Source organism: Pyrus communis, chromosome 14 (genome assembly GCF_041283825.1).
Source record: "Pyrus communis isolate YQ-2024b chromosome 14, ASM4128382v1, whole genome shotgun sequence".
NCBI classification, from domain to species: domain Eukaryota; kingdom Viridiplantae; phylum Streptophyta; class Magnoliopsida; order Rosales; family Rosaceae; genus Pyrus; species Pyrus communis.
In genome coordinates, this window is record NC_142578.1 from 535,251 (window position 1) to 558,606 (window position 23,356).

Below are 23,356 nucleotides of genomic sequence, written 5' to 3' on the forward strand. Positions count from 1 at the left end.
AAAAGTTAACCAGATTCTTATGTTATGACATAAACGTATAGACTAGAGTTACTACAACACGTGTTCTTATTGCTTTTCGATTTTCATAATCTTGAAAGTGTGAAAAAAAATTTGAAAAACAAAACATAATGTGTTGCTGTATTATTATCGCGCTTCGCTAATTAACCATATGAGTTTCTGACTGGTCCGGACATAAATATTCATCCATCCAAGGACCAATATCACCAATCCAACAAGTGAAGGATATTTTGGCTAACTACTTTGGAGACGATGACATCTGCCCTGCCTGCCATACTACGAGTGGGGAGGCAAACTGGTTCTTTCCGATCTTGGATTTGGATCCTCCGAATATTCGAACGGTTCCAACATATATGCCCGCGCATATTCGCATCTCGTCATCCTACCTTTGCTGTGACGTCTGGATCGTTATCAATTCCTTCTCTGTTTTGGTGTAATAATTCACTCAAGTTGCAAAACCCTGACATTATCTTAGAACTGCCAACCATTTAGAATCCATGAAACTAAATATTCTCACGTTCTCCCTGCCAAACCCAATCAAATTTAACCAATATTTTTTTATACACAAAGAATCTTAAAAAACTAACAAATATTTCAAATTAACTAACATTTACGTGACAAACTGTATGTTCCGATATTAGAAGAGATTTCTAGTTTAAAATTATGAGGTATTTATTTTCACCAATTCACGCGCCAGTGAAAATATATTCCATGTTCAAGTTTCTTGAGCATGACTGGAGAATATTCTTCAGTATTCCTCACGTCGCATCGCGGAGTTCAAAGTTAATTGGAAACTAATCCCAACCCTTTTGCATCATCATCTTCATAATTATAATTAAGCATCTTTGTCTCCTACGTAATTATCAACCTTGTTGTATTTAAAGGCAGTGGGCTGTGACACTTTAATACGAGGAAGAAGATTACCTCCAAATATTCATCGAGTACACTTGGTTCGATTTTTCTCATAAACTCCATAGCCATCCATGGCTATTCCTTTTAAAAACTCTAGGACCTCTATTTTTTTCTTGATCCTCAGTTTTGCCCTACGTCTGGTACTTGCATCTGCAGAACTGCAGAGATTCGACCACCCCACCAAACCAGATGGATCACTCAGTTTCTTGGTGATTGGGGACTGGGGAAGAAGAGGAGATTTCAACCAGTCTCAAGTTGCCCTTCAGGTTTCTTTCCACAATTTCCAAACCTTGTTCTCATTCGTATAACATTCTTCTCATGATTTTCGACGGAATCAACCTTTTTGGAGTGCTAATAATAATTCGCTTTGGCACATGCACAACTACTTTTGTTGCAGATGGGAAAGATTGGAGAGAAACTTGACATAGATTTCGTGGTGTCGACGGGAGATAACTTTTACGACAACGGGCTCATCAGCGAGCATGACACAGAATTTGAAGAGTCATTTACCAATATCTATACAGAAAAGAGCCTGCAAAAGCAGTGGTATAGCGGTAAATGTCTCCTGCGATGATGTGAAGAGTTGTCCTACGTTCGAAAGTTAATGAAAAATGCTTATTGTTATTGATTACATTAATCTTAATTAATTTTTTACCTTGATAATAATTATCCTTGGTTTACTTTGAATGCCAGTGTTGGGGAACCATGATTACAGGGGAGATGCAGAGGCTCAACTGAGCCCCCTCCTCCGGAAAATCGATAGCAGATGGCTTTGCTTGAGGTCTTTCATTGTGAATACAGGTGTGCATAACATAAGAGCTCTTGAGTTTCCATCTTTTCTATACAATGAATTGAAATCCCTTGAAACTCGATCAAAACTTCATAAGCAATTGCTTCCTATATCCGTTTTCCTCCAGAACTAGCAGAGATTTTCTTCGTGGACACCACGCCTTTGGTGGATATGTACTTCACAAACGCAGACGAACATACTTACGATTGGCGCGGCATTGTCCCTCGAAAGGCTTACATTGCAAACTTGTTGAAGGTATAATCAATTTTCTGCTACAATTTTTAATTTGAATGTCGCCTAAAATGTGAGAAACTTAAAACGCATGGCAGTGCATATTTAGCGTGGGATACCGCCAGATTGACATCTTCATGAAAACCATTATGCGTATTGATATATCTGATGTGGTAATAGGATGTGGAGTTGACATTGAAGAAATCCTCTGCAAAGTGGAAGATTGTTGTTGGACACCATGCAATTAGAAGTGTAGGGCATCATGGTGACACACAGGAGCTTATAAACCAGCTTCTCCCAATCCTTCGGGTATGTATATCTATAAATCTTCGATACGAATAAGTTGTGATGAAACAATGTCATATGAAGAAAGCTAACTCTGCTAAATCCTTCATAAATCTCAGGCCAATGACGTTGATTTTTACATGAACGGGCATGATCATTGCCTAGAACACGTTAGTGACTTAGAAAGGTACAGAAGTTTAATTTAGGTAGTTTTCATGGTGTTGCTTAAAATTGGAAAGCCTTGTTTGGTACCTTGGACTGGATATTGGATAACTCACTAGCTTTGGAAGTTAACATTCATTTCTTGCTTCAACACATTGAATCTGGTGGTGATTATCCCATACAATCCAATCCTAAACACTAAACGAGAGTTGTGAAGTATAAGCTTAAGTTGTATGTGACGCCATGACGATGATGCTGATTGAAACTCCATTGTAAATGCAGCCCGATACAGTTTCTAACAAGCGGGGCAGGGTCTAAAGCATGGAGGGGAGATGTTAAGGAGCTGAACAAAGAAGGGCTCAACTTCTTTTATGATGGTCAAGGCTTTATGTCTGTGAAGTTGAATCCCACAGATGCAGAGATTGCATTTTATGATGTTTTTGGCAAGGTTTTACATAGACTGAATGCTTCCAAGCAGCTTCACCCCTCGATATAAATTAAGTTTTGTGGCTAGATGCTAGAGGGAATGCACTACAGCCGTATAGATTGTTGTTGCAAGGACGAAAATTGTAGTTGAATTCAATTCCCCAATTGTTCTTATTCTTAAATATGTACCTTACTTAGTGCATTGATCCTTATCAAATTCATCGGTTTTTTTTTTTTCTTTTTTTTTTGACAAGACGATATTCGAAATTACTTTAGGGTATGTTTGGATGAGGGTTTAACAAGACCCAAGGGATTGATACCAAGCTATGAATAAATAGACCACAAAATATAACATGGAGGAGAGTAGAGAAACCCTCCACGAGCATTACAAAAGCATGTGAGAGGAATTCACAATTCCCTCATATATGATCTTGTAGTGCTCATGGAGAGTTTCTCTAATTCCCTCCATGTTACATTTTATGATCTATTTCTTTATAATTTGACATCAATCCCTTGTGTCCTGTAAAACCTGTTGAACATCTTATATGTATTATGTATGCGTCTCAACTAACTTTATGTATTATTATACCGTTATTTTCTGCTATCATGTGCCAATTTTGGGCATATCTCAGAATTGAGGTGTGACTTGATTAGAAACTAAAAACACAAAATCAAGACATCATTTCAATTCTTCCTGGCTCTATAACAAAATATACTAAGACGTGTAAGATATTTTTAGTATTTGTATGACTCAGTATAAGTTATGGATGTGGACGAACTTAGGTGCTTAAGTTGATGTCGAATTATTAAGTTTGAAACAATATCAGTACTAAATCGAATATTATAATAAATTTACGTTGATTTGTAGCACAACTTACTTAAGTATTAAAATGATTGTTTTATCATCAAAAGACAATTACACACCTAGTGATTTGTAGAAAAGCTTATGCATCATGCATTCATTTTCTTCTGTATATTTGGACTTGAGCTAGCAAGTGATCGGTGTAGGACTGTCACTTGATTGCCGAACTATGATTCCAAAACCTGAAAGTGAGAGGAGAGAAAAAACAAGATATAGGAAGTTGCTAGGAAATTGGGAAGGTAGGAAGTTGCTGGGAAATTGGGAAGGAAAGCAACCCTAGTAGGCTAGAACCTAGACTTGTCGATGGGACCCAGCATCATTACATTTTGCACTGTAGATGCCGACTGGACTTGGAGTAACTTTATACGGATTCGTAGTGGGTCTACGTAGCATTCACTTTCCGATTTGTGCCTACATTTAATTCAGAATCCAATTGCGTTACGAATAGTGTATCGTACACTCATTTTTAATTTTTACAATCTTTTTTTAATTTTTGACTGTCGGATAAAATGAATTGAAGAAAATCAATAATAAAAAATTAATAAAGATGAATGGAAGGTAAATGGGTGTGTGAATAGTACTATCCTATGAATAATACTTGTGTGTTCTGACGAGGAATGCACATATACACGTTTTACAAATAACATAATTTAATTATATAAACTCTACAATCAGAATCGTTTATCTTCTTAATCTTCATTTGAATATCATTCCTACAAAAAAAATTGAAATCAAAGATCGGTTAGTCAATTAAATGTATCAAATAATTAGACGGCTCATATTGAATATGTTTCTTGGTACTTACATCATCGTTCTATTCCATACATTTGAATGATTAAATGATTTCTGATTCGAATACTTTTTGTAGGAATGATAGTTAAATAAAGATTAAGCAATCCAATGATTCTAATTATAAAATTTATATAGTAGATATACGTTATTCGAGATAAATGGGATATGTATATTATAAAAGAACGCATGTATTATCCTTGCATTATTACATTGGTGAGAGAGTGTTTAGTGTATCGAGAGCACGGTCTGATAAACTAAGTGTTATGATACAAGTGATTGGATACTTACAAAAAGGAAATTTCCAATATCTTATGTTATATACTTAATGGCAATCCCCATTTTTCTCCCAACCATGTTCCCATTTACAACAACGGATTTTCCTACCAATATGCATCAGGTAAAGACGAATAAGCAGTTTTCAAGTTAACTTTATGGATGAAAAGAATCTGTTAAAAATCACCAATTTTGTGCGCACAGCCAAATCCAGTTCTTGACCAGCGGTGGTGGGTCGAAGGCAAGGACAGGCGACGTTAAAGCGAAACGAAATGAATTCAAGTTCTACCATGACGGGCAAGGCTTCTTACTGCACACCTTACAGAGATTGATGCAAAACTTGCATTCTTTGACATGTTCGGCACAGTTCTGCATCGTCTGAATCTTTCCAAGCCTAACAAATTTCTTTACAGTTCCATGTAGAAGTGCAACAAAAGGAAAGACTCATAAATAAAATGATCAAATGTTCTTTTAATCCGTTGTATCGATAAGAAATGGTTGTCAGCGAAAATATATCAAAATTACAGGAAGTTTGACAATCCTACAAAGCCTTATTATTACACGGACAAAAGAAATTTTTTAACTGTTTATACACAGCAATTAGCACCAAAGATTTGGTATTTTTCACTAGGTCTACCCTCAATTATCCCATTTGAGAAGGGCAGTTGGGGCTCCAATGCACCACCGAGTTTTACCATGGCAGGAACGATCTTTAACTTGACATAACTCAGTTTGCAACAAAATGATACCTGGAATCCACATAGCTCTCGACGTCCCAAAGAAAAGAGCCAAAAGTCACAGATTCCAAAACAAGTCTCCTCAAACCACCAAAGCTAATCTTGATGAGATCATCCTTGGAGGAATCAACAGTCCCCTGAGGTGTGATGACAATATCGGGTCTCCCAAACAATGCCTCGGTGTGCTTTTCAATGATGCTAATGGCCTCTCTCGATCTAATTGTTGCATACCTATGAAGGGTCTCTCCATCAAATGACATCACATAGGTCCGTAAGCGGGAATGCTTGAGCGCATTGCCAAAACCCCCAGGACTAATGCCTCCGGCCAAGGAAGGGACTTCAGGATGGGAAGACACCCCTGCTTGCAAAGTCTCCCCTCCACTGCCAGGCCTCATGTCCTCCCCCACTGATTTGTGAATATCACCGTCTTCGGCACCCATTGCACCTGGAAGGATCTTCATTGTCTTCTCAAGCTGAAACCTCTGGTCAACCCGTTTGAGGAAGTACCCATACATGACAGAGGCTGCATAAACCTGCCCGATTTTGAGTTTGCTAATCTTTGCTAAAGAGGACGAGTCACCCAACCGATTTCCTAGGATGAGAGACAGGTGGTTTTGAATCATCTCGTACGCTTCAGGAGAGTGAAGCTGCTCGAGCTTCTCATCTTGAGTTGGCCATGAATCAACTTGGCCAGAAGGGTCTGAAGTTGGGCTAATGGCAGGTACTAGGGAAACATTAGCATCCATGAATTTCTGCACCACCAAAGCATACAAAATCTCTTCAAGAGCCTTTCTCCTTTCAGTAGCCTTAACCTCGGCGATCCTCCTGATATTAGAGAAGAAGTTAATAACATCTCACTCCAAAACTACAATTCTCCATTTAGTTGCACATACCAAATGGTGGCAAAGTCAAACTTTTTCATTCATTTATTCTGATTTTACCAAGGAAAACAGCATTAAAATTATGGTTCATTTACGCAGCTTAACTTGACTTAATGTAAACATAACTGGCTATTAGCTTATCACTCAATCTAGATTGCAACTAACCTGTACAAAACGAGGTCGGTACCAGAAGCGGAAGGCTCTTCCTTCTGTTCCTTCTTTTGCTCAGCATCGCGGTCAGTTTGAAGCTGTTCAAGCTGCTGGTCCACTGCACTAGGCACAAGGTGTGGGTGACTAATCATTATCTGAGAGAGGAACTGCCCAATTGGAGACTCCAGCTGAAGTGGGGCGATTGGAGAAGCAGAACCAGCTGAGTCCGGAGACGAAGATGCAGCTGCCGCCCTAACCACGAAGCCTCTCCTGCTTCCATATCCCATTCTCCTATGCCCCACCTTCGGTTGACAGATTGAAAACTGATGCAGCTAAACATGAAATCAGATCAAATATTACTCAACTACTACTCCAAATATTGCCACGGCTACAAATATTCCGAAAAAAATCGGATGAAATATCGACTAAAAATTGATTTTTTGCATAGACATTTAAGTCATATGCTATAAACAGCACAATTGAACTGCACCAACTAAAACCCCTAAAATCCCAATAAAATTGAAACTTTCTCAATTTAACAGAAACCCTAGAATTCTCATCAATTACCAGAGGAACTCATTACTCGCAAACTATTCGGGATCATGCAAAATTGAAAAGTAACAAGAACCCACGAATTCTCATCAATACCTTGATTGGCGAGTGAGTTTTGGGACCCAAACGCAGAAATCCGGGTCCATTGGCCGTCAAAATCCCCGGTCGGGCAATCAAATTGGAAGGCCTGTAGGCGGCGATTGATGATTGAAAAACACTCGATGTTGCTGCTGCTTCCATCTTTCAGCTCTGCGAACCCGAAACCCTATAATTTACAATTCGAACTGATAAAATTCCCCACAAGACAAATGAAATTCTTTTTCTATTTAGACAAATGAGTTATGATGTCTAATTATTACCGTCTAATTTAAGTAACAAAATAAAGATGAAAAAAGAGTGAGTAAAAGCTTAGTTTTAGCTACGTTTCTGAAACTTTAAAATTTAATCTTATTTTGCTTTTTAAAATTTAAAAGTTGTCATTTTATTTTTTTAAGTTAAAATTTACTTTATTTTGCTTTCCAAACTCGATTTTGATCTCATTGTGCATCCTCAAACTTAAAAATCATCTTTATAAAACTCAACTTTATTCCACGTTGACTTAGATATGTTAATCTCGTACGTAGGTAGGTGCATCGGGCTAATTAACTTTTTTATTTCATCTATTCAATGCTTTTTAAACTTAATATTCTAAATGTTGACGTATAATAAAAAATTATAATCAAATTTACTGCACATACAACACAATCTTTTTGAATGTTAGTCTCATGTATATTTTAGGATGCGTCCTATAAATTAAAGTAAAATTGACTTTTGAATTCTAAGACTTACTCTAACTCTTAGAGTAAAACTCAAATGTTAAGTTCTAAACTTACTTAATTTGCTCTAACCCTTGGGGCAAATATGAATTAAAACTCAAAACTCATTTATGGGTCAAATTTGGGCCATGATTGTTCCTGGGTTAGTGAGGTTGGTTCACCATATATGTATATTTTTTTTTAGTTTTATATTTATAAATTCATTGAATCCAACAGTTAAGATCTAATTTGATGAAATTCAACTGTAAAAAAAAAAAAAAAATCTAACAGTTTAAATCTAACGGCTAAAGTAATTAAAAAAAAAATTCTTTTATGTGTTTCATATTCTTTCATAATGTTTCACGAGTTTCATAGTGTCAGTTAGTGATTTTTCAATATTTGCCGAAATCAGAATTTTTTTAGATTAACATGTTCATAAAATTAAATTAAGATAGTCTACATAATTTTTTGTTTTAAAGTTACTTTAACAAAAAAAATTAACCTAAATTCATTTTTTAATAATTTAAGGTTAAAATTTTAACCCAGCAAAAAAGCTACTTTTAGATTAAAACTAAATTTTTTAGGTTTTAACAAAAGATTGAAGATGGTATAATGGAGCTTACCTAAAAATAAGTAAGTGAAAGAAAAAAGAATTGACTAATTTGTGGTAAACAAGTGAAAAGTCCAGCCGCCCCAAGGGACGTATTGTGATCTGTGAATCAGACAGAGACGGTGGAATTCAGTTAGCCATGAAGTTCCGGTACGCCATGGTGTGTTCGTCGAACCAGAACCGGAGCATGGAGGCTCACTCGCTCCTCAAGCGGCAGGGCTTCGACGTCGCGTCGTACGGCACCGGAGCCCACGTCAAGCTCCCTGGTCCCTCCCTCAGAGAACCCAATGTCTACGACTTTGGCACACCTTACAAGCAGATGTTCGACGATCTCCGGCGAAAAGACCCCGAACTGTATCCTCCTCCTCTAAACTTGTTCTTCTCTCGATTTTGTTCAATTGGGGTTTTCAAATTATGTATCTTTCTTGTTTCAATTGGGTTTTTTGAATTCTGGGTTTTGGGGAATATGATATTTTGGTGATGAAATAGATTCGTATAAATCCAGAAAATAGTACGAACAAAAGGTTTTGGTAGGAGCAAATTGGTTAACAGGAAAGAAAAAGAAGAACTTTGAGACTGTTGATGTATGCAACTGAGATTGTAGGTTCAAAGCTTCAATATTTGGAAATTAAGCGGGCAGTCTGATAGATTTTGTGTATGAACGTACCCTTGTGGCTTTTAAGAGTAAATTCGATATTTGTGGATTCGAGGTGTTTAGCGAAGAGTATAGAATAGTTGATGACGACGACTATTGATTGGTAGCTCTGTGTAGCAATGCTCGAGTATTGTGGGATGTATGAACTGGAATTTATGTGCGTACTTTGCGTTCTGAACTGTGTTGTTTTTTATGCAAAGTGTAACCTTGACGATAAGTACAGGTACAAGCGTAATGGCATCTTGCCTATGCTTAAAAGAAACTTGGGAGTCAAACTGGCACCTCAGCGATGGCAGGACAATGCTGCCGACGGTTCCTTTGATGTGGTGTTAACATTCGAAGAAAAGGTTTTTGACATGGTTATTGAAGGTTGGTTTCAACTCCCTTCTAATTTCGGCTTGTATCTTCTGGATTTCAATAATCCACAGTCATTCGATAATCAATTAATCGAATGCTCTTCTTTGTGTTGTTAGCGTTGTTTCTTGGCAATCTCTTTCTGTCAAGCTGTTGGAATATGACTTGCTGGTAGAGTTTGAGCTCTTAAGTTATAGGCATGCAATTTCTTTCAGCTTAACGTAATCATTGGAGATGGTAACAAGCAACGATTGATATTTGAAATGGATTCTTTTTCCATTTGGGAAAAATAAGAAAGTAAGAAACCTTGAGTTTATAGGTTCCTAGGATTATTAGAACTTATACATACAACAGAGATGCTGGTTCTAGGAACTTGTGGTTAATGAATCTCAAGGAAAAGATAAAGTTTAAACCTCAAGAGAGTTTTTGATAAAAAAAAAAAAAAAAAACATACTGGATGGTTGAAAGTTTCTGTTTAGTTGAGCATGTGGAAGAATTTATTTTGAACTGGAAAATTTTGAACTTTTAGGACACTGTTAAAACCTGAGTTGGACGGTATGGGAGAATGCCGAAATTTGTTGGCTTGAGTCTGCCTGCTTTATACGTGGTGATATTTTTCGCAGAGAAGGCTGTAGGTGGGAGAGACTCTTCTAATGCCTAAAAGATGGAAATTGAATAACTTAACTGGGTTTTGATCAGATTTCTCTATGGATTTGATTTCATAATCTTTCGCTTGAAATAACTCGCAAAACCAAATGAATCATACGGACTTATATTTGAACTTTGAACTTATAGTCCAAACTCTAACAGAAGCTTCAAAAGTATTGGCACCATCTGCTTTTGTTTGTCTTCTAGTTTTATGAAAACTAAAAGAAGATTTGTGCAGTTAATCTGTAACTTGAAGATGCCATCCTTGTTTACTTGTCTGACCCGTGTGCAACAATGTATAGATCTCAACAACCGGGACCATGCTCTTAGGAAATGTGTGCTGATAATCAACTTGGAGGTGAAAGATAACCACGAGGAGGCGGCTGTAGGAGCTCGTCTTGCTTTAGATCTTTGCCAAGAGGTCTGTATTTATGGTTGCATCGACACCCCATAATCTGTAATGCAAAACTGTAATGCTGACGGGTACATTATCGTTAATTTTTTTCCAGATTGAAGCAGCCGATTCGTGGGAGGAATCAATTGATGATATTGTATCTGGTTTTGAGAAACAGCAGCGACGGAAGTTAATGTATAGCATCTCATTTTATTGAAACTGTACTAGTAGTCTGTTAGGGAGATTTCTAAAAACCAAGACCCGGTGTTGCTGATAACTTATGTGCACCGACTGTTCTCCCTAAATGTAATTCTTGCTTAAGCACCAGTTTCGATAATATCTTGATTAGAGCGACTCTCCTACCGTACAGTTACTAATAAGAATAACGTTGTTGTGACGTCTCGTGCCAAATTTATCTCGACCATTTAACATTAGTAAGTCAATGTATAAGCGTATTTACTTTGGTTTCACCGTAAATAATCAACCGTCAGTTTCCAATGATACTTATTTTTAATTATTTGTAAACTCCAAAAACATCAATTTGAAATGTAAAAATATTGTCAACGATGACGTTGACGTTTCTCAACTCTTCTCCCCCACTCTCTAGCTTCCCCCCAACTGCTTTGTACAGCACAGCAATTACCTTTCATTTCATTTTCTCGAGCTTTTTTTCTCGGGAACCAAACACCCTGTGCCCCGCCATGGCTTCCGAACCGGAGGACGGGAAGAGCTGGGAGGACCTCCTCAGAAAGATGCTGCCTGCCGGCGCACCATTACCCGACGAAGAGCACCTCGACTACTCCATCGCCGTCGAATACGAAGGCTCTCCTCTGCCCTACGACCCGCCCAAGGTTGATCCGGTTAACCTCGACTCTCTCAATCTTTACTCTTCTTCCGTGACCGCTGGTTCGGTTCAAGCCCCGTCTTCGATTCCGGTGGCGTCGCCGGTCGGTCAGAAGGTCTCGCGGTTCAGTCGGATGAGGAACGGCGGCGTTGTGAAGGAGGCGAGTAGAACGACGTCGTCTTCGACTCCGATGACGCAACCGGAGCTGCGAAACAGCAGGGAAGGGTCGGAATTTGAAGGAGCTGAGGAAGGTTTCAGCTCTGAGTTGCCGGCTCAAGACTCGGACTTGGAGCACAAACCGATCGGCGGCGCCACCGGAGGAAAGAGGGCGGCTGTTGTGACTTTCAATGAACCAAGAGATTCGGAGAACGAGGACGAGGGTGAAGATAACGACTCGTCCCCGCAATCGAGCGCGGCCACCGAACAGGTGGGATCGCCGGTTGTAGGGGCCTCTTCGCCCGGGAGGCGATCGAGTAAGAGAGGGATTTGCAGCAGGTGCGGGAAAGGGAACAGATTGAAGGAGAGAGAGTGGTGTTTGGTGTGCGACGCCAAGTATTGCAGCAATTGCTTGCTGAAGGCGATGGGGTCGATGCCGGAGGGGAGGAAATGTGTGAGCTGCATTGGGCAGCAAATAGACGAGTCCAAGAGGTCGAACTTGGGGAAGTGTTCGAGGATCCTGTCGAGGGTTTGCAGCCCTTTGGAGATTCGGCAGATAATGAGGGGCGAGAAGGAGTGCCCCGCCAATCAGCTTCGGCCGGAGCAGTTGGTTGTGAATGGAAGCAAGCTGAGGGAAGAAGAACTGGCTGAGATTTTGGGATGTGAACTGCCTCCTCAGAAGTTGAAACCTGGGAGGTATTGGTACGATAAGGATTCCGGTCTTTGGGGAAAGGTGAGCTTTTTTTTTTTTTTGCAAATGGATGAGCATTTGCAGTAGGGTTTTTTGTGCTTATAGTCCTGTGTGCTTGATTTCAGGAGGGTGAGAAGCCGGATAGGATTATTAGCTCGAAACTCAATGTTGGGGGTAAGATTCGGTTTGATGCAAGCAATGGGAACACCAAAGTGTTCATGAATGGCCGAGAGATCACAAAGATTGAGCTGAGGGTGTTGAAGGTATTACCTAAATGTCCATAATGAATGAGTATGTCGGTAGTAGAGCTCTGTATTCAATACAAACAAATGCAACTATAATTTGGAAATCTAAACCTAAACCCCTGGTATGAAAAAGTGAATCCGTCAATCCAATGGTTGCAAATGTGAATTCCTACTATAGTATTTTCCATAATAAGTAAGTTTGTAAGATGATCATCTGTCTAGTTGAAAGTCTTCTAATGAAAGTTAACAATAAGAAGAAGCTTCTTCAAATTTTTTGGTGATTGCATAAATCATTTGATTACATAACACAAAGCTTATCATTTTCCTTTTCACTTGCTTCTCAGCTGGCCAAAGTGCAGTGCCCTCCGGATACTCATTTTTGGGTGTATGATGATGGTTCTTATGAGGAGGAAGGTCAGAATAACATTAAAGGGAATATATGGGGAAAGGTTCTTTCGTACCTTGAATGTTGGTTAATTGTTGTTTGGTGCACGTTTGAAATTGTGACAGATTATTGTGAGTCAAATTTTTATTCTCTTGCAGTTTGGTTTTTGGTAGGCAGGCATCCACTCGTTTCATTTGTTCATTATTCTCATTGCCTGTACCACCTGGTAATCAAAATGGGGCACAAGAAGATCCGATGACACCTTCAAGCAGGTCAGTCCGGGAATTCTGGGAACAGGGAAGAGTTCAGAAACTTCTGTTATTTGGCTCGGAGGGATCTGGAACTAGCACCATCTTCAAGCAGGTATTGCCCCCCTTCTCTTCAGGGTGCCTTGCATGGTACACGTCTTTTTGAGTTTACGTGTTTCCTAGTTTCTGCTCTAGTCAAGCAAGACTTGAATAGACTTGCTCTATCCGGTGTCTGGTTCCTCTTTGGTTTACAGTTATGCAACTACAAAATATTTAAAACTGCTTTCGCTAAATGCAAAGATCGTAGTAGTTGCATTTACCTTGTTTTCAATTCGACTCTTGACATATTTCATCAATTGACAATTAAAATGTGTTTCCTTTACCGTGATAGTGAACTTACCTTATCTTCCCATATGTCATTACATTGTTTGCAATCTTTACTGAAACCATTGGCTCTTTTTGACTGAACAACCCAAACTAGGAGTCTAGGAATTTAGCATGGTAAAACCATAGAAGTAACCAAGATGCTGCATGTTTTAATGGATCAAGAACATTATTGGAAGCAGGGGAAATCCAATTAGCTCAGTCGCTGATATATTGCAAGTATGGTAAATGTGGGCATTCACCTTGGAAAACATTAATTTAAACATTTAACGTAGATGTGCTGACATGTAGCATTGTGAGTCATTAGGTTTTGTGTGAATCATTTAGATTCAAAACCACGGGAAAACAAGGATATTAAAATAGGATTGGAGTCCATTTAATGTACTAACTTACCTTTTGTGGATAATCAAACTGCATGATACCTTGAAGACCGCTTAGCGAAAAGCCCCTAGGGCTTGGTGCTTTTGTTTTTGTTGTTTATTATTTCATTCGCTTTTTTTTGGTATTAGAACTTTGGAAGCTTTATTTCTTGGACAGTACAACATCTTAAAAATGCTTATGTCATCCTTCTTTTTCCCATGGAACAGGCTAAGCTCTTATATGGGAACAAGTTCACTTCCGAAGAGCTGCAGAACATCAAACTCATGATTCAGAGCAATATGTATAAGTATCTAAGTATATTACTTGAGGGCCGAGAACGTTTTGAAGAGGAAGCGTTGACGGAGAATAGGATATCTTTGTTGGCTGCTCATGAGTCCCCTTCAGGTCAACATGACCTTTTACCTTTTCTGTTTACAAAAAGACGGTAGCTGCTTGCTATGTCCATGTCCATCTTTGCAACAAAACTCTAGATCCATGATTGTTGTAGTTGTTTCTAACATACATACATTGCATTATGGTGGTCATGTCTGTTTTGTTTTTGCGTTAAATACTACTTCAAATACAGCTACCTGGACAGGGCTGGTAGTTTTTTTTTATTGATAGATGGGTCAACCTTCTCTTAGTCTGATTCTCTGCTGCTGCTGCTGGTCAAATTTTGTTTGTTTGTTTGTTAGAATCAAGTAGAACAGTGGCGTTGGCATCTCATTTTTTTTGTCTGTCCAAAAAGGAACAAATGCTTTCCCTTTTGTTGTTATTTACCCAAGGGAGTGGAAGTTTGGTGCTATTGGTTTCATCTTATGTCTAACATAATTTAAACTCATGATTGTCCCGTTGTCATTAATATTGAAGAAATGTTATACTGGTTGAAGAGGAAAATGTTTACATCTTAAGAGAGAGAATATTTTGCTTATTTGGTTCTCTGCTTGTAGGCATGAATGAACCTTAAGTCAGTGGTTGACTGTGAAATGAATTTATGTGAAACAGTAGTTGATGAAAGCGAGCAATGCATCTATGCAATCAACCAAAGGTTCAAGCACTTTTCTGACTGGTTACTGGATATCATGGCAACCGGAGACTTGGATGCATTCTTTCCTGCTGCGACACGTGAGTATGCTCCTATTGTGGATGAATTGTGGAGAGATTCTGCCATCCAGGAAACATACAAAAGGAGGGAGGAACTAGACTGCCTTCCTGAAGTTGCCAAATATTTCTTAGATCGGGTTAGTCATTACTCGTTTTCGCCTTACTCTTTCGGCTCCAAATTGCATGCCTGTTAAAACTTTATTTGGAAGATCAAAGTTTGTTAATCACAGAATTGATAGTATTCCTTTTATGGTATTTTCATATTTAGTTTATGATCTTTCACGTTTACTTTGAATTAATATTAAGACTATGTTTGGATTGAATATGGTTTAATTGGTTGATATATACGTGGGTGACATTTTAAGCAGGCTTGGATGCTTTGTCGCTAGCTAAACTAAATTTGCAATATTCATGTTTTATTCTTGTGCACGTTTGGTGTTTCATTTCTAACAGGCTATAGAAATATCAAGTAACGAGTATGAGCCCTCCGAGAAAGACATTTTATATGCTGAGGGCGTTACACAGAGCAATGGGCTTGCCTCTATGGAATTTTCATTTGATGACAGAAGTGCCACGTCTGCGCTATACAAAGAAAACTATGAATGTCCCCTTCCCTTGACTAAGTAATACCTTGATTCTTTCATCATCAGTCGAGCTTCCCATCTTGTGCTCATACTGTTATCTTTTTTTCTGTTTCCAATGAGACCATCAGTCTGTTGCTCACTGGATTTTATTGTCTCAGGTATCAACTAATTCGCATTAATTCCAAGGGACTGAGTGATGGTTGCAAATGGCTGGAAATGTTTGAAGATGTGAGGGCAGTGATTTTTTGTGTTGTGTTGAGTGACTATGATCAAATGTGGGCCCACGGTAATGGTCTTCTTCGTAATAAAATGCTGGCAAGCAGAGATTTGTTTGAGAGTTTGGTACGGCACCCTTGTTTCAGAGACACTCCGTTTGTGCTCTTTCTGAACAAATACGATGCCTTTGAAGGCAAGATAAACCAGGTTCCGTTGTCTGCCTGCGAGTGGCTAAAGGACTTCAGTCCTGTTAAGCGTCATGGTAATAGTCAGTCTCTGGCACAGCAAGCATATTATTACGTGGCGGTGAAATTCAAAGAGCTGTATTCATCCATAAGCGGCGAAAAGTTGTTTGTGGCGCAGACCCGAGCTCGGGAGGCTGCCTCAGTTGACGAGGCATTCAAGTACGTACGGGAGGTCCTCAAGTGGGATGAAGAAAAGAATGATAATTTCTTTGCAGTAAATGGGGACGACTCATTTTACAGCACGGAGATGAGTTCTTCTCCATATGTCAGGCAGGAATAGACCACGCTTCTCCGGGGCTCTGCAGGTGAGCACCATGTGAAGTGAAAAGTTGGACGGCGTGAACTTGTCACTGGGGAAACACCGAAACAGCTCCAACGAACATGGGGGGCTACGTGCTGCCGTTTGATTAGCTGATGGAAGGATGAGTAGCGAAGACAGTTCGGCTGCATTTCTCTGTTTCTTTGTTCTTTTCCTTCTTCTTTCCCAGGCCGGACTTGTTATTAACGTAGGCCGGATTTGTTTTCAACTTAGGCCGGATTTGTTTTCGTCTTCGGCCGGATTTGGTTTCAAGGTTCATTCACAATGTTGCTGGTTATGTACAGGATTAAAAATTGATTTGTAACGTAAGCTCATTTTTAAAGGGGTGGTATTTTTCTGTACAGCAAATTCAAAAGTGAATAAAAAGCCACTTTCATAAGGTTTTCTGTTTTTAGGTTAAAATTTCTATTTGCTTAATTCGAATTGAATGAGGACTCTCTCTGGATCATTTTTGTGAGAATCTTGAGAATCTTTTAATTACGTCTGTTTATCGTATATTGTACGGTCAGTTTTCGTTCAGTACTGTTTATATTTAATTTTAAATTAAAAAAATTAATAAAATTTCTGACCGCACGATATACAATTAACTGACGTTATTGAAGGATCTTGGAGATCCGAATTAACCTGGTTTAATTTTTTATTTATATTTTATGGGGTGGGAGTTTGAAATTGAATGGCCTATGACTCTGTCAAAGTCAAAACTGCTGTGAAGAAGGCAGCTGACACCTTTAGCCTGATATAGAGGAACCTAGCTAGGCTAGGAGGACCCGTTCTTACATAGTTAAGCTGACCGACTTTGTGTTCCTTTACATCACAGAGACCTAAAGAAAGACTAAAAAAATGAATAGAATAATAACCAATAATTCCAGTTATTACCATATTTATTGCCCTACTTGATCATTTTTGTAATAGATGGGATCTTGAGAGGAGAGAAACTTAACTTACAACAAAATATGTTATTGTGTTAGTATTTTTCTTTCGGTTAGAGTCTTTGTTCGGAGAAAAATTTCAGTAGGAGAAGTTTTGTTGGGAGAAAGTTTTTCAATAGGACAGCCTGACCAACAACTCTCGGAAGGGTGTGTAGTGAGAATTGTACTTATGTGAGGTCTAATGGGATGAGGAGTTCGTTCTGTCGTGAGAGTGTTAACCATCTAACTAGTAGGACTGTTTAAATGTCTTGTTTGTTAATTTTTCTAAACAAATGATAGAATAATTATACTAAATTCATTTGAACCATAAAAATAAAAAAAATAAAAACACTAAACTCAGTCATATTCCAAAGGGTAAAAAAAAGAAAAGAAAAGAGAACAACTAATTTGTTTGCTTGGTACAGTTTGATCCCGTGAGGAGTTAACTTTTACCGCTTCCTCCTTTGACGATTTACGGATTAAAAAACATTGAAAGCTTCAACGGTCAACATTCAAATACTATTACCAAAAAAGAGAAAAAAAGAAAACCTATTCCTCCTCCTACATCTTGAATTTCCTTTCTTTCTTTTTCAATTCTTTCCCACTTCTCGTACTTTGAACGCCGCGTGCGAAAGCCTCAAACTTGTAGTTCGGACAACAAATTTTGGTATATAAACTCCATCTCCTCCCTCCTATTTTTCCACAACCAAAAAAACCAACACCAACAAAACCAAAAGAAACAACTTCTCTAGTTTTCTGAATTTTCCTTCGTTATCTCTTTAACCTATAACTTCTGTTGTGTCAGTAAACTAGCTTGTACCAATGGTTTTAGGCTGGGGAAGGAGGAGAACCGGCCACCGTGCAGCGAAAAACCAGCCGGGGGACCTCGACATGGAAGCCCTGATCCCGAACCATTTCCTCTGCCCGATATCGCTTGACTTGATGAAGGATCCGGTCACATTGTCATCCGGAATAACCTACGATAGACAGAGCATCGACAAGTGGCTCGAAGGCGGGAACTTCACTTGCCCTGTGACAAATCAGTTGTTGAGAAGCTTTGATCAGATTCCCAACCATAGTCTCAGAAAAATGATTCAAGAATGGTGCACCGAAAACAAGCGCTATGGAATTGAACGTGTTCCAACTCCGCGAATTCCCGTCATGCCAATTGAGGTCTCCGAGATTCTTTTCAGTTTAGCGGACTCAGCTCGACGTTTGGATCACCAAGGGTGCGTCGAATGTGTGCGCAGAATCAAGAAATGGGCGGCCGAGAGCGAGCGAAACAAGCGCTGTATATTGGAGAATGGGGCTGCATCTGTACTCGCTGCAGCCTTTGATTCTTTCGCAAGTGATTGCGAAAGGAGAAATGCAACTGTGTGTGAAGAATTACTGTCTGCGCTGAGTTGGATGCTTCCGGCTTTCGATGAAGAGTCACACAAACACTTGGGATCCAAGGCATCGTTGCATTGCATGGTTTGGTTTCTCAAGGAAAGTGATGATCTTTCGGTGAAGCAAAACTCCATTCTAGCATTGAAAGAGCTTCTTTCTTGCGCTGATCGCACAAAACATGTTGAAGCGTTGGTGGAGATTGGTGGGGTGAATGACATTCTTTTCGAGCTCATCAGAGAGAAAATTTCGCCGGCGATTACCAAGGCATCTCTGACGGTAGTTTTGTACTTGATTTCATCATCTTCTTCCGCCGGTGAAAAGATCGAGTTAGCATTTTTGGAGATGGGATTGGTTTCGGTATTGCTGGAAATGCTTGTGGACTCGGAAAAGGGCGTAAGCGAGAGGGCATTGGCGGTTATCGACAGTCTTTGTGATTGCGAAGAAGGGAGGGAAAAGGCGTATGCTGATGCGCTAACTATACCAGTTTTAGTGAAGAAAATTTTAAGAATATCGGAAATGGCAACTGAGTATTCGATTTCAGCGATTTGGAAGCTGTGTAAATGTGCAAGCAGGCAAGATGAAAGAGTGCTGGTTGAGGCCCTTCAAGTCGGTACATTTCAGAAGCTCCTGTTGGTTTTACAGGTTCGTTGCGGGGATGATCACACGAAGGAGAAGACGAACGAGCTTCTGAAGCTCTTGAATCCTTACAGAGCTGGATTGGAATGCATAGAGTCCGTAGATTTTAAGAGTATTAGAAGGTCGTTTTGATGAACATTTTCAAAAGAAAACATACATATTCTTTGTGTTAATTAGTTCTTAGTTTTAGTTCCATCAATTGATGAGCTTTTGAAATGGTAAACATTGATTACTTTATTCTCCAGATTTGTTAATGCAATATGCTGCAAGTTGAATTGGAAAGTAAAATAGACTTTCAATCTCTTCTTTTCACATGTCACCGTATTATATCAATGATTATTGTTTCTGAAACACATGCTCGTTAGCCCTTTTGAAAGTACTTTTGTGATATCGAAATACTAAAGACACTATCGTGGGACTCTCTATAGATTCTCTGCTTGTTAGAGTATGAGTGTGATTCATAAGGTTTGGTAATAATCATTGTTGTCTCAGATTGCTATAGAGAAGTCTTAATATGTTTATGAGAGTTAATTAGACTTTGGTTTGGATTGAAACTCTATGATGATAAGCTTAAGAATAGAACTCGTACAAGGATTTTGTCTTGTATTCCTTGTAGGATTGTAATAGGGCAATCTATGTTTAGTATAAAAACATAAGCCACTGCTCTCACAAAACATACGCTCAATATTGAACTAATACCTATTGTTAGTTTGAGTACTTTTGGTTTTGCAAGAGAGGAGAAGGTGCACTGTTTGAAGTCTGATTTGGCTTCTTCTTCTGCTACTTTTATGGGTTAGTTTGTCATTATGTTTATCGAATTGTGATTTTAATACTTGTATAAATTTGTGGTTTATGAGCTTAATCTCTTAACTTGTAATTTTTGATAAGTTTAGTCTTACATGTGGTATCAAAGCCTAAGATTATTGCTCTTGAATTCAAGTTGAAAGTTTTAAAACTAAAACAGTAAAAGACGTGATGTTAATTAGCAAAGATCGAATTTTGTTTGTGAAGAAATCTGTAGGGCTTTTTCTAGAAAACCTTTCTTCACGGTTACGATCATTTTTGATACCATGTTACTTTGTTTGGGATCTGTAAAGATTTCATGAATTTTCTTCTGCTTCCTTATCTGGAATTATACTGGTATAATATGTCAAACTCCTAAATTTTCATCTTGGTATGAGTTTGAGTTTTCTAGGTTCACAAGAGTCAATTATCACAACAAATTGAACATTGTGCTTTTGTGGGTCAATTGGTCAATATTGTCTTTTTGAAATCTTGATCATCCAATTATAATTGAGATAAAGAAATAATAGAGAGGACGACTTTATGCAAAAGATTAGGTAGTGTTGTTTTCAAAATTATTTTGACGATTTCAATTTTGAAAAAGGGGGAAAATCGTGTTCTATCTAAACCATCTTTCTGCAAAAGATCAAGGGGTTGTTAAGGTTTGTGAATATATAACTAAACTGAGATTATGCAATTGGTGAGGAATTGGGAACCAATTGGTTCATATCTCCGGTTTCTTTATCGGCTGTGCAGTACATTATGCTTATGCTTAAGTAGGAGAATCATATGTTTGAATGTAAGCATAAGGCAAAGAGTTAGGCCGGCCATTATAATTCATTTGGTTGAATTATTTGTGTTACTTAATTTGTTTAAGTAATGAGAAGGATCCTAATATGTCGGTTAGCATTCAAAAGGAAACGAATTAGGTTTCCATATGGATTCTGATTAGTCATTCATTGTATTGGAATGATTTTTTTTTAGTTAATATAGTTGCTATACCACATCTTTTACTTAACTTGGTTGTGTTAAGTATAGCGCCTAGATAAGTGGGAGCAAATCAGTTTGGTTTTGCTATATTGGTTCACATAATTACAAAGTGTAAATTAAGTATTGTGACTTTTGAGTTAATTCTGCGATGTAACAAAAAAGATTCTTAAGTTCAATACTTTAAAATGCATAGGTAAGTTATATGTGAGGTTAAGCTTTTGTTCTCCAAAAGATTTGGTGGCTATATGAGTGGGAGTAGACGTCTTGGTTTACTTTTGAGCTTAGATACATTGCTATGAACATGAACTGGACATTGTGATTTGTAAATTAAATATGTATTTTGTGTTGCAGAGGCAATTATAAATTCATTGTTTTGGTTTATGTAAGCTGGTTGTGTCTATGTACTAGTGTGTTGATGAATGACTTATGTGATCACCTTTATATTGAATTTGAGATGATTATTCACTGTTATGAATTATACTCAAGTGGGAGAATGTTAGAGTATGAGTGTGATTCAATCCTTGTTGTCTCAGATTGCTATAGAGAAGTCTTAATATGTTTATGAGAGTTAATTCGACTTTGGTTTGGATTGAAACTCTATGTTGATAAGCTTAAGAATAGAATTCGTACAAGGATTTTGTCTTGTATTCCTTGTAGGATTGTAATAGGGCAATCTATGTTTAGTATAAAAACATAAGCCATTGCTCTCACAAAACATACGCTCAATATTGAACTAAGACCTATTGTTAGTTTGAGTACTTTTGGTTTTGCAAGAGAGGAGAAGGTGCACTGTTTGAAGTTTGATTTGGCTTCTTCTTCTACTGCTTTTACGGGTTAGTTTGTCATTATGTTTTGTGATTTTAATATTTGTATAAATTTGTGGTTCATGAGCTTAATCTCTTAACTTGTAATTTTTGATAAGTTTAGTCTTACACTGCCATCTCACAATTTAACGTTATTCTCGTGCCAACATTGTAAAACTTGTGTAAAAAAATATAGGGTGACAGAGAGTCCTACTTTAAAAGTCTCTTTAACATTTCTCTTTTTAATAAATATTACAGTTCTACATTGAGAAGTTCAAGTGCTTATAAAACACTTCTCCACAAAAGTGCTTGTACGGCCCAAAAATGCTAATAAGTTTTTGGCCAAATATTTTTCAGAAGCACTTTCGAATGCCAAAAACACTTTTAGCTATTTTAAAATCCGTTCAAAACATGTGTTATTCATTTAAGATGTTATATCAGCAGATCATAAGGACATGGTTTTTATATCAATTTAAGTTACCTCTTGTACGAAACATGTGTTATTCATTTAAAATCCGTTCAAAACATGTGTTATTCACTTTTATATCAATTTAAGTCACCTCTTGTATGAAAACGAAACTCGAAACACATCCTTTTTGTGTGTCTAGTTGTTGGCGCCGACTGATGAACCTGATTTTTTATGTACCTGTTTAAACTAAACCAAAACTTGTTTGGATAATAAGGACATGGTTTCATACCTACCAAAAGAAAGAAGATTGGAACACTTTTTATGATGTGAGTTGGGAACGACAAGGATGTCAATAATGTACTGCACATTTGTAATGTGTTTTCAATCTTTTCAACTTGTTAGCCGTTAGTGTTTTAGCCCCTCCTCTCCTCCGAGTGGGAATTCTGCACATGGTACAGTCCGCCCTCCTCCCCATGCAACACATTCTTAAAGACATGGAGAGCCCACAAAATCTGGCTAAAAATAATATTTTCTCAGTTAACATAAAATCTCGTAAAACATATCGTTAGCTCAGTAAATATACTAAATAATTAAAAATTGGAGGAAAATAGTTGCCAAGAAACCATTATCAAGCAGCAGGCATGTCTGTAAAAAAATTATGATTGTCAAGTTTTTTCAAGATATTTTGCGTATTTAATAAGATGAAGTATTATAAGTTATTAGAAAGCTGATGGTACAACAAAAATGATACAAAATAGTTTTTGTGATGGTTTTTATAAAAACTCGCAAAGCCGATAAAAACCTTGAATTATAGTTAAGTGTTTGTGAAAAACAGGAAATTCACAAGATCGTTTCCATAAGTAAAATGTTATAAACTTATAAGCCTATGCATAATATAATGTCCTGCATTAATTTTGAATGTTGTGCAAATTTTAAATCAAATCCTAATTGTTAAATTGGTCAGAATAAAATACCGTATCGATTAAGCATTGACAACCATCATCGAATGACGATATAGCAATTATAGTGATTAACTCAACAAATTTGGCCAATTGTCAAGAAATTAAAGCGTGTCATGGGTCAATGTAGACTCTGTGAAAACCAAGTCTGCGTACGTTGGAAGACCTCGTT

General features: G+C 37.9%; 4 protein-coding genes and 1 pseudogene across 6 annotated transcripts; 4 read left to right on the plus strand and 1 right to left on the minus strand.

Moving 5' to 3' along the window:
* Positions 1-839: 839 nt before the first annotated feature.
* Positions 840-3,060, plus strand: LOC137713024 (purple acid phosphatase 17). Its single transcript, XM_068452252.2, has 7 exons — positions 840-1,196; positions 1,328-1,484; positions 1,624-1,731; positions 1,848-1,975; positions 2,132-2,260; positions 2,356-2,423; positions 2,681-3,060. Exons 1-7 carry the CDS (start codon positions 1,002-1,004, stop codon positions 2,892-2,894), a joined length of 999 nt encoding a protein of 332 aa, XP_068308353.2. The 5' UTR covers positions 840-1,001; the 3' UTR covers positions 2,895-3,060.
* A 2,222-nt stretch (positions 3,061-5,282) lies between these two features.
* On the minus strand, positions 5,283-7,458 carry LOC137712704 (UV-B-induced protein At3g17800, chloroplastic). Its single transcript, XM_068451837.2, has 3 exons — positions 7,168-7,458; positions 6,535-6,851; positions 5,283-6,313 (listed from the first exon to the last, which is right to left on the minus strand). Exons 1-3 carry the CDS (start codon positions 7,309-7,311, stop codon positions 5,479-5,481), a joined length of 1,296 nt encoding a protein of 431 aa, XP_068307938.2. The 5' UTR covers positions 7,312-7,458; the 3' UTR covers positions 5,283-5,478.
* Positions 7,459-8,501: 1,043 nt separating this feature from the next.
* On the plus strand, positions 8,502-10,880 carry LOC137712855 (Ssu72-like family protein). The gene is made up of 4 exons (XM_068452029.2): positions 8,502-8,829; positions 9,354-9,499; positions 10,435-10,553; positions 10,642-10,880. Exons 1-4 carry the CDS (start codon positions 8,615-8,617, stop codon positions 10,741-10,743), a joined length of 582 nt encoding a protein of 193 aa, XP_068308130.2. The 5' UTR covers positions 8,502-8,614; the 3' UTR covers positions 10,744-10,880.
* A 203-nt stretch (positions 10,881-11,083) lies between these two features.
* On the plus strand, positions 11,084-16,686 carry LOC137712854 (extra-large guanine nucleotide-binding protein 3). 2 transcript variants are annotated; one of them, XM_088683844.1, is made up of 8 exons: positions 11,084-12,259; positions 12,343-12,480; positions 12,807-12,911; positions 13,025-13,210; positions 14,067-14,244; positions 14,848-15,080; positions 15,397-15,566; positions 15,686-16,686. In XM_088683844.1, exons 1-8 carry the CDS (start codon positions 11,093-11,095, stop codon positions 16,266-16,268), a joined length of 2,760 nt encoding a protein of 919 aa, XP_088539970.1. In that variant the 5' UTR covers positions 11,084-11,092; the 3' UTR covers positions 16,269-16,686. The 2 variants fall into 2 exon arrangements, with proteins under 2 accessions (XP_088539970.1, XP_068308128.2); XM_068452027.2 differs by having other exon boundaries at positions 11,093-12,259; positions 14,845-15,080.
* Positions 16,687-17,900: 1,214 nt separating this feature from the next.
* On the plus strand, positions 17,901-19,477 carry LOC137713872 (U-box domain-containing protein 21 pseudogene; annotated as a pseudogene). The gene has a single exon (XR_015955546.1). The product of XR_015955546.1 is annotated as a U-box domain-containing protein 21 pseudogene (transcript).
* Positions 19,478-23,356: the final 3,879 nt, after the last annotated feature.